Source organism: Budorcas taxicolor, chromosome 8 (genome assembly GCF_023091745.1).
Source record: "Budorcas taxicolor isolate Tak-1 chromosome 8, Takin1.1, whole genome shotgun sequence".
NCBI classification, from domain to species: Eukaryota; Metazoa; Chordata; class Mammalia; order Artiodactyla; family Bovidae; genus Budorcas; species Budorcas taxicolor.
Window position 1 is genome coordinate 42,072,801 of NC_068917.1, and position 13,080 is coordinate 42,085,880.

General features: G+C 38.2%; 1 protein-coding gene across 1 annotated transcript in view; it reads right to left on the bottom strand.

Annotated features, from left to right (window-relative positions):
- The window catches only part of RIC1 (RIC1 homolog, RAB6A GEF complex partner 1), a 138,934-nt gene that overhangs the window by 51,805 nt on the left and 74,049 nt on the right, over positions 1–13,080 (bottom strand). Inside the window, exons 4-5 of the mRNA XM_052644806.1 lie at positions 3,235–3,288; positions 199–306 (exon numbers count right to left, since the gene is read on the bottom strand). Coding sequence (XP_052500766.1) covers positions 199–306; positions 3,235–3,288 — 162 coding nt within the window. The remainder of the gene's footprint in view (positions 1–198; positions 307–3,234; positions 3,289–13,080) is intronic.

The following is a 13,080-nucleotide window of genomic DNA, read 5'->3' on the forward strand; positions in this document are numbered from 1 at the left end:
GGCTTTATTACTGTAATTTAAATATAATAATGTACCATCTTGTAAGGTTTTACATTTTTTATAAGACTAATCAAGTATTTCTAGGACTAAAAAGAATTGACAAGAAGTAAAATCAACTTTCTTATTGCTCATGCGATTAACAAACCACACACTGTATACTGTCATCACAAAATGCTAAGTTTAACCAAAGTACTGTACCTCATGATGGGTGCTTGCAAATCCAGTATTTTCCTCATCTCTAAATTTAATGCTGGAGCACACTGTTCTTCCTTAAAATGGGGTGTCCCTTTCATTTGTGGGCTTCCTCTAAAAAAAAGAATACACAGGATTAAAGAGAAAGATATTCAATTCAATTGTATGTACAAATCAAGTGTTCATCCTTTAGGTTCTCAAAAAACATATTTAAATTCCATTTTAGCAGACAATATCAATTAGAAATTATTGTGTTTGACCAATGTAACCTGTGTTGGTAGGGGTCGGGGGGTGGGGAGGTTGGTAGTAGAGGTAGAAAAGCAAAGAATCTAAAACACAAACACACACACACACACACGACAGTTAGGATAAAAGTGAATTCTCAAAGGAACCAAGAGATATCTTACTTTAAATGACTGATGGCCTTTTTCTGAGTTGGACAACTATGGAACTTATATACCATTCTATCGTATAGTGCATATCCGAAGTGATCCAAATCATCACCTCATCTTACCTTAGTCCACACCTCACTCTTGCTTTCTATTCTTTAGGTGTGTATCAGACAGAAGGTCAGATTCAGGGATACAATTAGGAGATGTTTTAAGTAAGTGGTAATAAATGGCAAAATGGCTAAATTTGAAAACTCCTTGGCACTAAATGGCTGCACTAGAGCAGCTAGGTCAATGCCAACATAATTGAGCTGTCACACACAACCCCTCAAAATGACTATAAAGATGTTTTAGAATCTTTATAACCATATGGCATTTGGACCATTCTTTCTCAATGCTTGTGCTAGGATTTAATAGCTATCTGTCTATTTTCTTACTATCAGCTATGATTAATTCAAGGCAACAATTAGTCTGCCTTCATCATCTTTCCATCTTGCTAGCTATAGTCCTATAAATCAATTTGTCAATATTACTAAAATTATGTGCAAAGAGTCTAACAAGTTAAACAGCTTTTAAGAGTCCTAGCTTTGAGAAAATTATTTGGATGCTAAGAAAATTATTCAGATACTTTTTTTTTCTTTCTCTTAATTCAGACACTTTTTAATTTTTAGGTTATTTCTCATATCAAAGCCTGGTGGGGCTCTATTATCATCCAGCTACTGCCATGAGCTGGAATATCTGATTCTTTCTACATGTCTGAATGGCTAAACTAGCTAATGTTTAACCAAACATGTTCATGTTCAATTAGTATGTTTGACTGATATGATAGCCCTTAGAAGGCCACTATGAGTTATTATCAATAATTTATGGGACTCACATCTGACTAATTACACAAAACACTGTGATGATTTTCCTGAGACATTCTCCACGTACATAGAGTTTTGAAGTTATTTTTCAAAGTAATACATACATATATTGATAAAAAGGCAAACAATGCTAGAAGGCTTACAACCAAGAAAACTACAGAAGTAGTCTTTTTTCAGTGACGAAGCAGCCAGCTTGAATTCTTTGAGCTGTTATCTTTTTTTATTTACTTGCATATTTTTAAACCATGTGTTTACACTGCTTTAGCATCATTAATTTCAGACATTATTAACTTTCTATTCTCATTTACCATTTCCCCCCCATCCTCCCAACATAATTATACCAAATGTTTTCATGATGATGATTATATAACTATGTTTCACTTCTGGGTCAAGTAGTGTTCAGTAATTACATTTCTTTCCTTGTATAACTTGCTAATTTTCTTGAAGTTAACTTTACCACATGCCTCCATTTGCTTGATTTCCTTTAAACTTATACCTAATTGTCTCAAACTCCTTAACAGCTCTGACAAAACAACTCTCAATACAGTCTTCTATGTGGTCAAACCTGTTTCAGAGCTTACCGTTTCCACTCCGCCCGCCCCTGCCTCTGGAGTCACCCTTCTTTAAGCCCAATGGCCTACTGCCTGAGTCTAGTGCATAGCTATCAGATACGGTATTTACTTTGTCATCATCCTTATGATTTCTTTGCTTCTTTCCTATGTTGAATCCTTTATTTTATAGATCCCGTATCTTCCTCGGTTCACATATTCTTGGGGCTTCCTGGAAAGGTGCATGAGAAGTAAACTTAGAACTCTCAAGTCTGAAATGTCTCTATTTTATTATGACATGTGAATGAATGCTTGTCCTTCCAAAAAAGACTATGATAAAGTTGTCTGAAAAGGCATTTCTCCTGCTATTGTTCTACATCCTAGGAGGGTCCCACAAATGTTTCTTCCAATGCTTTTACTGAATTTTAAATTTCTGCTATCATGCTTTTCAATTCCAGGAACTTTCTCACCGATTTCCCCTTTGTCTTATAGAATCAACTTTTTAAAATTGGGCAATACCTGTTTAAGGTTGTTTATTATTATCTCCCCAAAGTGTTTTTTTTTTCCCTGCACTATTTCCTTTCCACCATTTGCATTTTTAAAAGAGGTTTATTTATTTATTTGGCTGCACTGGGTCCTCACTGCAATGCACAGGCTATCTCTAGCTGTGGCACAAAGGCTCTAGAGGGTGCAGGCTCAGCAGCTGCAGTGAGCTGGCTCTCTAGTCGCAGCACACGGGCTTAGTTGCCTCATGGTACGTGGGATCTTCTCCAGCCAGGGATCGAATCTGCATTCCCTGCACTGGAAAGCAGATTCTCAACCTCTGGACCACCAGGGAAGTCTCATCTATTTCCTGTGAGTTTCCTTTTTTCTGTTGTGTGTGTCTGTTTTATGTTGGAAACTTTCTTAAGATGGCTAACAATCCTTGGCTAACAATATTTCTTCATGTTTAACAGGTTAGTAAGAAAAAACAAATTATAAGCTCTGTGTGTTTAAGCTGGGTTGTCAACTGGTGGGCCTCAGTATACTGGCCAGAAGTCTTCCAATATGATAGCCTGTTGGGTCATTCATCTGGAGTGATTTAATTTCTCCAGGAAGAATCCCTCAATCCTGTCTGGGATATTTAAGTATGGAAGCCAGATGTCTGGAGCAGAGCAAGGGAAGAAAGCTTGACATCTTATCATTCAGCACAACAACTTTCACTTAATCACCATTTTTAGTTTAACATCTCATCCTTACCCTATTCTGTGTCTGGAATCCCTCTGGTTTAACAGACAGTGTATTTCCTGTCTCCTGTGAGGTAAGAACATAGAAATTCCATTCCTTGTTCAGATTTTTCAAACAATCCCAATTTATGGCTCCCTATATTCTGTGATATTAGTACCTGAGCCATTCTAGAGTTCTGATCAAACAAGCTGTTGTTCATCAATATCACATATGCAACCACAGGCTCTCAGGTTTGATATTCTTGAGTCATTTATTCTTACTCATCCAAATTTTTGGTTATTGGTTAGTTATTTCCAGCTGTCATTAAAGGTGGAAAACAGAATTTCAACTTTTCATTCTAATTGCTGATTTTCAAGAAAAAAGCAGAGGTCTTCCCTGGTGGTACAATGGATGGGATACCAATGCAGGGTACACAGGTTCGATCCCTGGTCTGGGAGGATTCTACATACTGAGGAGCAACTGAGCAGGAGCACCACAACTACTGAGTTCATGTGCTACAACTACTGAAGTCTGGGCGCCTAGAGCCTGTGCACCACAACAAAGAGGAGCCACTGCTTGCCACAACTAGAGAAAGCCAGCACACAGCAACAAAGATCCAGCGCAACCAAAAAAGGAAAAGTGGAAACCTCATTACCCAACTTTAAACTGGAAACTATTTTCCTTTATATAAATACTATCATTTAGTAAAGCTAAAGTATTAAGCATTTTATAGCAAATTTAAGTAAATTCTGACTTCTCAGTAACTTTCAGTGCAAAATTAAGAAATATATTTCACAGTGTAGTTTGCATTGCTTCCTCCAAAAGTACTAAAAGGCAGGCAACTGTTAAAATCACAATAACAAAAAAATTAACTTTCTGATCAAAAATACTATTACTTATAATTCAACAATAACTTGAGAACTACAGCAGATTTTTGAAAGGGGAGGCTTCCCTGGTGGCTCAGATGGTAAAGAATCTGCCTGCAATGTGGGAGACCTGGGTTCGATCCCTGGGTTGGGATAATCCCCTGGAGAAGGGAATGACTACCCACTCCAGTATTCTTGCCTGGAGAATTCCATGGACAGAGGAGTCTGGCGGGCTACAGTCCATGGGGTCGTAAAGAATCAGACATGACTGAGCAACTTTCACTCATCCACAGAAGATGAGGCAGGAAGGGTAAGTTAAAGTCTAACTATGAAGAGCACTGAATGCCAGAAGGAAAAAAAGCAGTAAATCGAGCATTCACTAAATATGAGTACACAGTAAGCTCTGCAGACATTTTCTCAATTGATTGACCACCATCCTTTGATTCAGGCATTATTATATCTCTTTTTCCAGAAAAGAAACTGAAGCTTCAGTTTATTAAGAATTCTGTTTATGGTCACACAACTAGTAAGTGAAGGAGTTGACATGTGAGCCAGTGGCTTCAACTCCAGGTGCTAAAAAACTGAAAACTAGTAGAATTAAAGAGGTTAATAATAACCTTTGTGTACACAAAGAAACATTACAATGAATGCCAAAGAAGGGATTAGGGATAGGGTGGGGAGGAACAGTCTGGGGATTACTTAGGAGACTATTAGCAAGAGTACACAAAGGCATCTACTGGCAGTAGCAGTAGAATGTCTTTTCAGACAACTTTATCATAATCTTTTTTGAAAGGAGATAATAAAAGCATATTGAGAATTATAACTCTTACTCAGTCACAGAGGCTTCTTAGAGACAGACACAATCACACTGTATGCATACCTGATTGTCATTTAAGCTACTGAAAAATAATGTATTTTTAATTCTTAGGCACATAAAATTGTGCTTTCCTGACCACTTAAAATGAGGTACGGCCATGTGACTTGTTTTGGCCTATAAAACAAAAGGGGAAGTAATTTGTGTTACTTCTGGGCAGAGGATTTAAGAGCCAACACTTAGCACATTAAGCTCTGCTTTAATCCTCTATCTCAGGGACTCAGCTGTCATAAGCTTAGCTTATGACATATAGTACAGCTGTCCCTTGGTATCTGGGGAGGACTGATTTCAGGACCCACCATGCATATCAAAATCTACTGATACTTAAGTCCCACCGTTAGTCCTCTTTATCTGTGGTTCTGCATTCACAGATTCCACTAACCATGTGTCATGTTGTACTATATGTTTATTGAAAACAACCACTCATAAGTGAACCTGCACAATTCAAACCCATGTTGTTCAAGGGTCATCTATATACTGTGTCAAATAACTATAAGAGTTATTAGACTGTGGTCCAGTAAAACCCAGCAATAGCTTGTGATTATCATTCATAGGTGATTTTATTCAGTATGCAGTCTGAGGAGCAGAAAGAAAGAAGAATGAAGAAAAATGAATGTAGCTTAAGAGACTATGGGACGCCACCATGCATACCATCACACATATAATGGGAGCACCAAAGGCACGGCAAGAGAAAGGAAGCAGAAGAATAACTGAGGAAATAATGTTTAAAAATGTTCCAAATATAATGAAGACATGAAATCTACTATCCAATGAACATAGCAAACTCCCAAGAAGGATAAATTTAAAAAGATTCACACCAAGATACATAATCTGTAAACTAATGAAAGACAGAATCTTGAAAGCAACAAGGGAAGTGACTTGTCATATACAAGGGATCCTCAGGACTCCCCTAGTGGTCCAGTGGTAAAGAATCCCCCTAGTGGTCCAGTGGTAAAGAATCCATTGTGCGGTGCAGGGGATGTGAGCTCAATTCCTGATTGGGGAACCAAGATCCCACATGCTGCAGAGTAACTAAGCCTGCATGCTCATTCATGAACACCTTATTGCCAAATTCAGACTTAAATTGAAGAAAGTAGGGAAAACCACTAGGCCATTCAGGTATAACCTAAACCAAATTCCTTATGATTGATTATACAGTAGAAGTGCCAAATAGATTCAAGGGATTAGATCTGACAGATGGAGTGCCTGAAGAACTATGGATGGAGGTTCGTAGCACTGTAACGGAGGCAGTGATCAAGACCATCCCTAAGAAAAAGAAATGCAGTAAGGCAAATGGTTGTCTGAGGAGGGCTTACAAATAGCCGAGAAAAGAGGAGAAATGAAAGGCAAATAAGAAAAAAAGGACATACCCATCTGAATGCAGAATTCCAAAGAATAACAAAGAGAGATAAGAAAGTCTTCTTAAATGAACAATGCGTAGAAACAGAGGAAAACAACAGAATAGGAAAGACTAGGATCTCTTCAAGAAAATCAGAGATACCAAGAGAACATTTCATGCAAAGATGGGCACAATAAAAAATAGAAATGGTATGGACCTAACAGAAATAGAAGATATTAAGAACAAGTGGCAAGAATACACAGAAGAACTATACAAAAAAAGGTCCTAATGATCCAGATAACCATGATGGTGTGATCACTCACCTACAGCCAGACATCCTGGAGTGTGAAGTCAAGTGGACCTTTGGAAGCATTACTACAAACAAAGCTACTGGGAGTGATGGAATTCCAGCTGAGCTATCTCAATCCTAAAAGATGCTGCTGCTAAAGTGCTGCACTCAATATGCCAACAAATTTGGAAAACTCAGCAGTGGCCATAGGACTGGAAAAGGTCAGTTTTCATCCCAATTCCGAAGAATGGCAATGCCAAAGAAAGTTCAAACTACTGTACAATTGCGCTCATTTCACATGCTAGCAAGGTAATGTGCAAAATCCTTCAAGCTAGGCTTCAACAGTATGTGAACCAAGAACCTCTAGATGTTCAAGCTGGATTCAGAAAAGGCAGAGGAACCAGAGATCAAATTGCCAATATCCGACGGGTCATAGAAAAAGCAAGGGAATTCCAGAAAAACATCTACTTCTGCTTCACTGACTACGCTAAAGCCTTTGACTCTGTGGATCACAACAAACTATGGAACATTCTCAAAGAGATGGAAATACCAGACCACCTTGCCTGTCTCCTGAGAAACCTGTATGCAGGTCAAGAAGCAACAGTCAGAACCAGAGGTTCAAAATTGGGAAAGGAGTATGTCAAAGCTACATACTGTCACCCTGCTTATTTAATTTCTACGCCAAGTACATCATGCAAAATGCCTGCTTGGATGAAGCTCAAGCTGGAATCAAGATTACTGGGAGAAATATCAGTAACTTCAGATATGCAGATGACACCAACCTAATGGCAGAAACCGAAGAGGAACTAAAGAGTCTCTTAATCAAAGTGAAAGAGGAGAGTGAAAAAACTGGCTTAAAACTCAACATTCAAAAAATGAAGATCATGGCATCTGGTCCCATCACTTCATGGCAGCTAGATGGGGGAAAAAATGGAAATAGTGACAGACTTTATTTTCTTGGGCTCCAGAATCACTGACTCCAGCCATGAAATTAAAAGATGCTTACTCCTTGGGAGAAAAGTCATGACCAAGCTAGACAGCATATTAAAAGGCAGAGATATCACTTTGCCTACAAAGGTCCGTACAGTCAAAGCTATGGTTTTTCCAGTAGTCATGTACGGATGTGAGAGCTGGACCAAAAGAAAGCTGAGTTGAGCATCAAAAGAAGAACTGCTGCTTTCAAACTGTGGCACTAGAGAAGATTCTCGAGAGTCCCCTGGACTTCAAGGAGACCAAACCAGGGTTAGGGTTTAGGGTTAGGGTTTTCCTTCCCAATCCTAAAGGATATCAATCCTGATTATTCACTGGAAGAACTGAAACTGAAGCTCCAATATTTTGCCCATCTCATGTGAAGAGCCACCTCACTGGAAAAGACCCAAATGATAGGAAAGATAGAGGGCAAAAGGAGAAGGGGGCAGCAGAGGATGAGATGGTTAGATGGTATCATAGACTCAATGGACTTGAGATTGAACATACTCAGGGAGACAGCGAAGGACAGGGAAGCCTGGCATGCTGCCATCCATGGGGTAGCAAAGAGTTGGATGCAACTGAGAAATGAACAACAACAATGAATGAAAAGATAATTCTATATCTACATTATGGACTCACAATGCATAATGATGTAATGTGTGACAATAAGAGGAAATGAGAGGGATGAAGTTGTACAGGAACATAGCTTTAGTATTGAAATCAAGCTATTAATTCAATCTAGGTTGTTTAAATGTAAGATGCTAAGTAATTCCCAAGGTAACCACTGAGAAAAACTAAAAATATACAGAGAAAAGGAAATGAAAAAGGAATCAAAATTAAACACAAAAGAACTGAGGATCAAAAAGGATATGACACATGAAAAACAAACAGCAAAATAGCAGAATTCCTTTCTTACCATCAATTACTTTATATGCAAACAGACTGAACTCTCCAATTAAAAGGCACACTGACTGAACAGATTAAAGAAATATATGATCCCACCTCTAAGTTTTCTATAAGAAACTCATTTTAGAGCAAAAGAAATAAGATGAATATGAAAGGATGAAAAAATATTTCATGCAAATAGTAACTAAGACAGAGCTAGGTGGTTGTAGTAATATCTGACAATATACTTTAAACAAAAAATTGTTACAAGAGATAAAGGACACCGCATATTGATGTAAGAGTCAATCCAGCAAGAAGACATAACTATTATAAACAGATAAACTTTCAATAACAAGAGTCCGAAAACTTATGAAGCAAATACTGAAGCAAATGAAGGGAGAAATAGTTCAAAAGTAACAGTTGGACATTTCAATACCCCACTTTCAATAACGTACAGTACAATTAGACAAAAGATTAGTAAGGAAATAGAGAATCTGAACATTATAAATCACTCAGACCTAAGACACATACCAAACTACCAGGTAATAGCAGAATACACATTCTTTCACAAATGTACATGAAACATTCTCTAGGATAGAATACATTAGGTCACCAAAATGCCTCAATACATTTAAAAAGACTGAAATCATGCAAAGTATCTGATCACCATGGAATGAAACCACATAGCAATAACAGAAGGGAAATTAGAAAATATACAAAAATGTAGAAATTAAACAAGTCTCAGAGACCACCAACAGGTTAAAGAAAAGACCAAAAGGAAAATTAGAAAATCCTTTGAGACTAATGAGAATGAAAACACAGCGTCATAGAGGGCAGTAAATGCAGTCATCAGAGGAAAATTTACAGCCAAGATGCTTAAACTTAAAAAAGAAGAAAAATCTCAAATCTATAACCTAACTTCACTCCGTAAAATGAACTAGAGAAGAGCAAACTTAAAGAGGTGGATGTGACTACAACAAAACTAGCAGAAGGAAGGCTATCATGAAGATTGGAATGGATATGAACAACAACAACAAAAACCCAGGAAACTGGAAAATAATAGAGAAAATCAAATAAAGCACAGGTAGTTCTCTGAAAACATCAATAAAACTGAAAAACCTAAAGGAAAAAAAGATTCAACTTACTAAAATTAGAAATGAAAGAAGGGGCATTACTACTGACCACAGAGAAATAAATGGATAAGAGAATTCATATATTTAGTGAACCTGAATTTCCTTTTCTGAAAACACACATTGTCAAATGTCCAGTGGAAGTAGATGTTTAATAATTCAAAAGGCAACCCAGACAATGACAACTGCAACTTACTAAAGACCTACTAATTCACTGTTCTTATCTTACAGATGCACAAAAGCATAGAAAATAACTGAACAAGCATCTTTTCCAAGTCAATGCCTGCAAATAGTAGGACACAGATTGAAACCCAGGTGTCTCCAGTTTCAAATCCTATTCAAATCCACATCTCTAAACTGCTACGTATTTATTAGAAGTAATAATACTAAGTCCAATATCATAAGAAAGAATGAAAAATGAAATTAAGCCATTTTTAGAGTTTTGTTTTACTGATGTATGTTTCGTGAATTAAAAGCAAAGTTTCACTATGCAATTAAGTAAGGGCTTCCCAGGTGGCACAGTGGTAAAAATTCCACCTGCCAATACAAGAGACAAGGGATCCCTGGGTCTGGCAGATTCCCTAGAGAAAGAAATGGCAACCCACTCCAGTATTCTTGCTTGAGAAATTCCACAGACACAGAAGCCTGGCGGGCTACAGACCCATGGGGTTGCAAAGAGTCAGACAAGACTGCACACATGTGCGTGCGCACACACACGTGTGCACACACACAATTAAACTCTGCTGCTGCTGCTAAGTCGCTTCAGTCGTGTCCGACTCTGTGCAACCCCATAGATGGCAGCCCACTTGGCTCCTCTGTCTCTGGGAGTCTCCAAGCAAGAATACTGGAGTGGGGTGCCATTGCCTTCTCCAACGCATGAAAGTGAAAAGAGAAAGTGAAGTTGCTCAGTCGTGCCAACTCTTCGCGACCCCATGGACTGCGGCCTACCAGGCTCCTCCGTCCATGGGACTTTCCAGGCAAGAGGACTGGAGTGGGGTGCCACTGCAATTAAACTCAACAGGCATTTATTTCAACAAAGTCTATTTGTGCAAGAAATCCCAAATACTTCAAATGCCAGCTAAAGAAAACAACGAGGTGGCTCAGATGTTTGCGCCTACAATGCGGGAGACCCAGGTTCAATCCCTGGGTTGGGAGGATCCTCTGGAGAAGGAAATGGCAACCCACTCCAGTACTCTTGCCTGGAAAATCCCATGGACAGAGGAGCGTGGTAGGCTACAGTCCATGGGGTCACAAAGAGTTGGATACGACTAAGCGACCTGACTTGACTTCACTTCAAAGGAAACAACATGGCAGATGATCTGATAAATCTTGTGGCAGAGGGGCCAGGAGGGGTATGGAGGGCACAATAACACAGGGACATGGGACAGGAATTTCAGAAGTACAGTGTTTTCCTAGCAATGCAACTTACCCAAGGCCTATCTTTCCTTCTAAGTATAGCTCAAATGTCCCTAGCTACAAAACTTTCCCTGACAACTCCAGCATCTTTGCCTGAAATGCTATTAATATTACCACTTTTAGGGATGTTCACTTGGCATATGCCATTTTATACTGCTGTTAAATACTTATTTCTTCACTAGCATCTTATACCTTTCCAGCATCAGGACAGCTAATGTCTTACAAATGATACTATAGCACACAATAAGTATTTGATGATGATAATGAAAATGAATCTAATTTCAGATTTTCACATCTTTTCTTTTTCCCCAGTTTACTGAGGTGTAACTGACATAGAACCCTGTATGAGTTTAAGGTGCACAACGAAACGATTTACATATATATTTTAAAATAATTACCTCAGTAAGATTAACATCCAACATCTCACATAATTACACTTTTTTTTCCCTTGTGATGAGAACTTTTAAGATCTACTCTCTTACAACTCAGATTATCAAGTTTTAAAATGTCTGGAATGTGTTAGACTTGATCCAGCAAGTTCTGGCAGTCCGAGGTGAATTCTGGACCAAAAGGCTTTGATTCTCCAACCAGAGTTCTGGTAAGGCTCAGGATGTTTTCTTTCCTCAAACTCCATACCTCATATGGCATCATTCTGAGTCAATCTAATTGTTTACCAGAATGTCAATAATGAAAGCATTTTGGGATGAAATAAAACGATGATATCTTAAATGTGCTAAAACATACCCAATGAAAAAAGACTAAAGTTGACTGACAGGGACATAGATGGTCAGTCACTTTATTACTATAACCGAAAACTGGTGCCAAATTAGCCCTCCAGATACAATTGGAAAAAAAAAAAAAAACTGGACAAAATATAAGAAACAGTTTTCAGACACTGCATAACAGGCAGCACAGGACTGTACTCCTGAGTGAAGGGAGGCAAACAAAGCTTTCTGGTAGAAGTCACTTTTGATATTACCATGTAAGTTAGGAGAACACAAGCATAATACAGCAGTCTTGTTAAGTTGAGCAGAAGAAGATTAAAGTTTAGGGAAGCAGAAGCAGCTATTCATGGAACAGTACAAGAGAGGCAGGAGATACAGAAAAAGAGCTCTGGAAACCAATATAGGTTCCCCTTAAATGTTGCTAAATACTAAGCTACGCCTGTATGTAGGGAAACTCCACAAGGTCAGCCAAAGAAAAACTTCCAGAGTTTCAAGTTGTAGAGCTCATAGAGGGCTTGGGGAAATCCTAGTTCTGACCAGATCAAAGAGACCTGTTTAAAGACCCAGGACATTAGTATAGAGATCAGAAGTTCTAATATAGCCTAAAGGTTGAATCTGCCCTAAAAATATATAAATAAGCTCCAAAAGGATCAAGAAAATCTCCAACTTAACTGCTCTCCAAGACAAACCTCAACATTCTTTAAAGCAAAAGAATAAAAATCAGACACTCGATACGTAATACAATGTCCATCCTCCAATCTTAAATGTGATATGCCCCAGCAATTCAACTCCTAGGTATTTATTTACTCAAATATAAAGCTAATTGGAGAGTGGAACAAGACTGGAGTCTGAAAAAGCAGACTAGGTTCACAATTTCACTTTTTACTGTTTATATGTCTCTCACTATTTGTGCATTGAATATAATTTTTTAAAGATAATACTCCATTTACAGTTGTCACAAAATATTGGATAAATTTCCTGTGCTGTTCAATATATCCTTGTAGTCCATCTTACACTCAATAGTTTGTATCTACTACTCTCTCATGCCTATATTGCCCCTCTCCTCACAGGTAACCAGTAGTTTGTTCTCTGTATCTGTGAGTCTGTTTCTTTTTTGTTATATTCATTAGTTTGTTACATTTTTTAGCTTCCGCATAGAAGTGATATACAGTATTTGTCTTTCTTTTTCTGTCTTTCTGTCTGGTTTATTTCACTTAACACAATGCCCTCTAAGTCCATACCCTCTAAATCCGTGATCTCTGCATGGATATCAAACCAATCAATCCTAAAGGAAATGAATCCTGAATATTCACTGGAAGGACTGATGCTGAAGCTCCAATCCTTTGGCTACCTGATGTGAAGAGCCGATTCATGAGAAAAGACCCT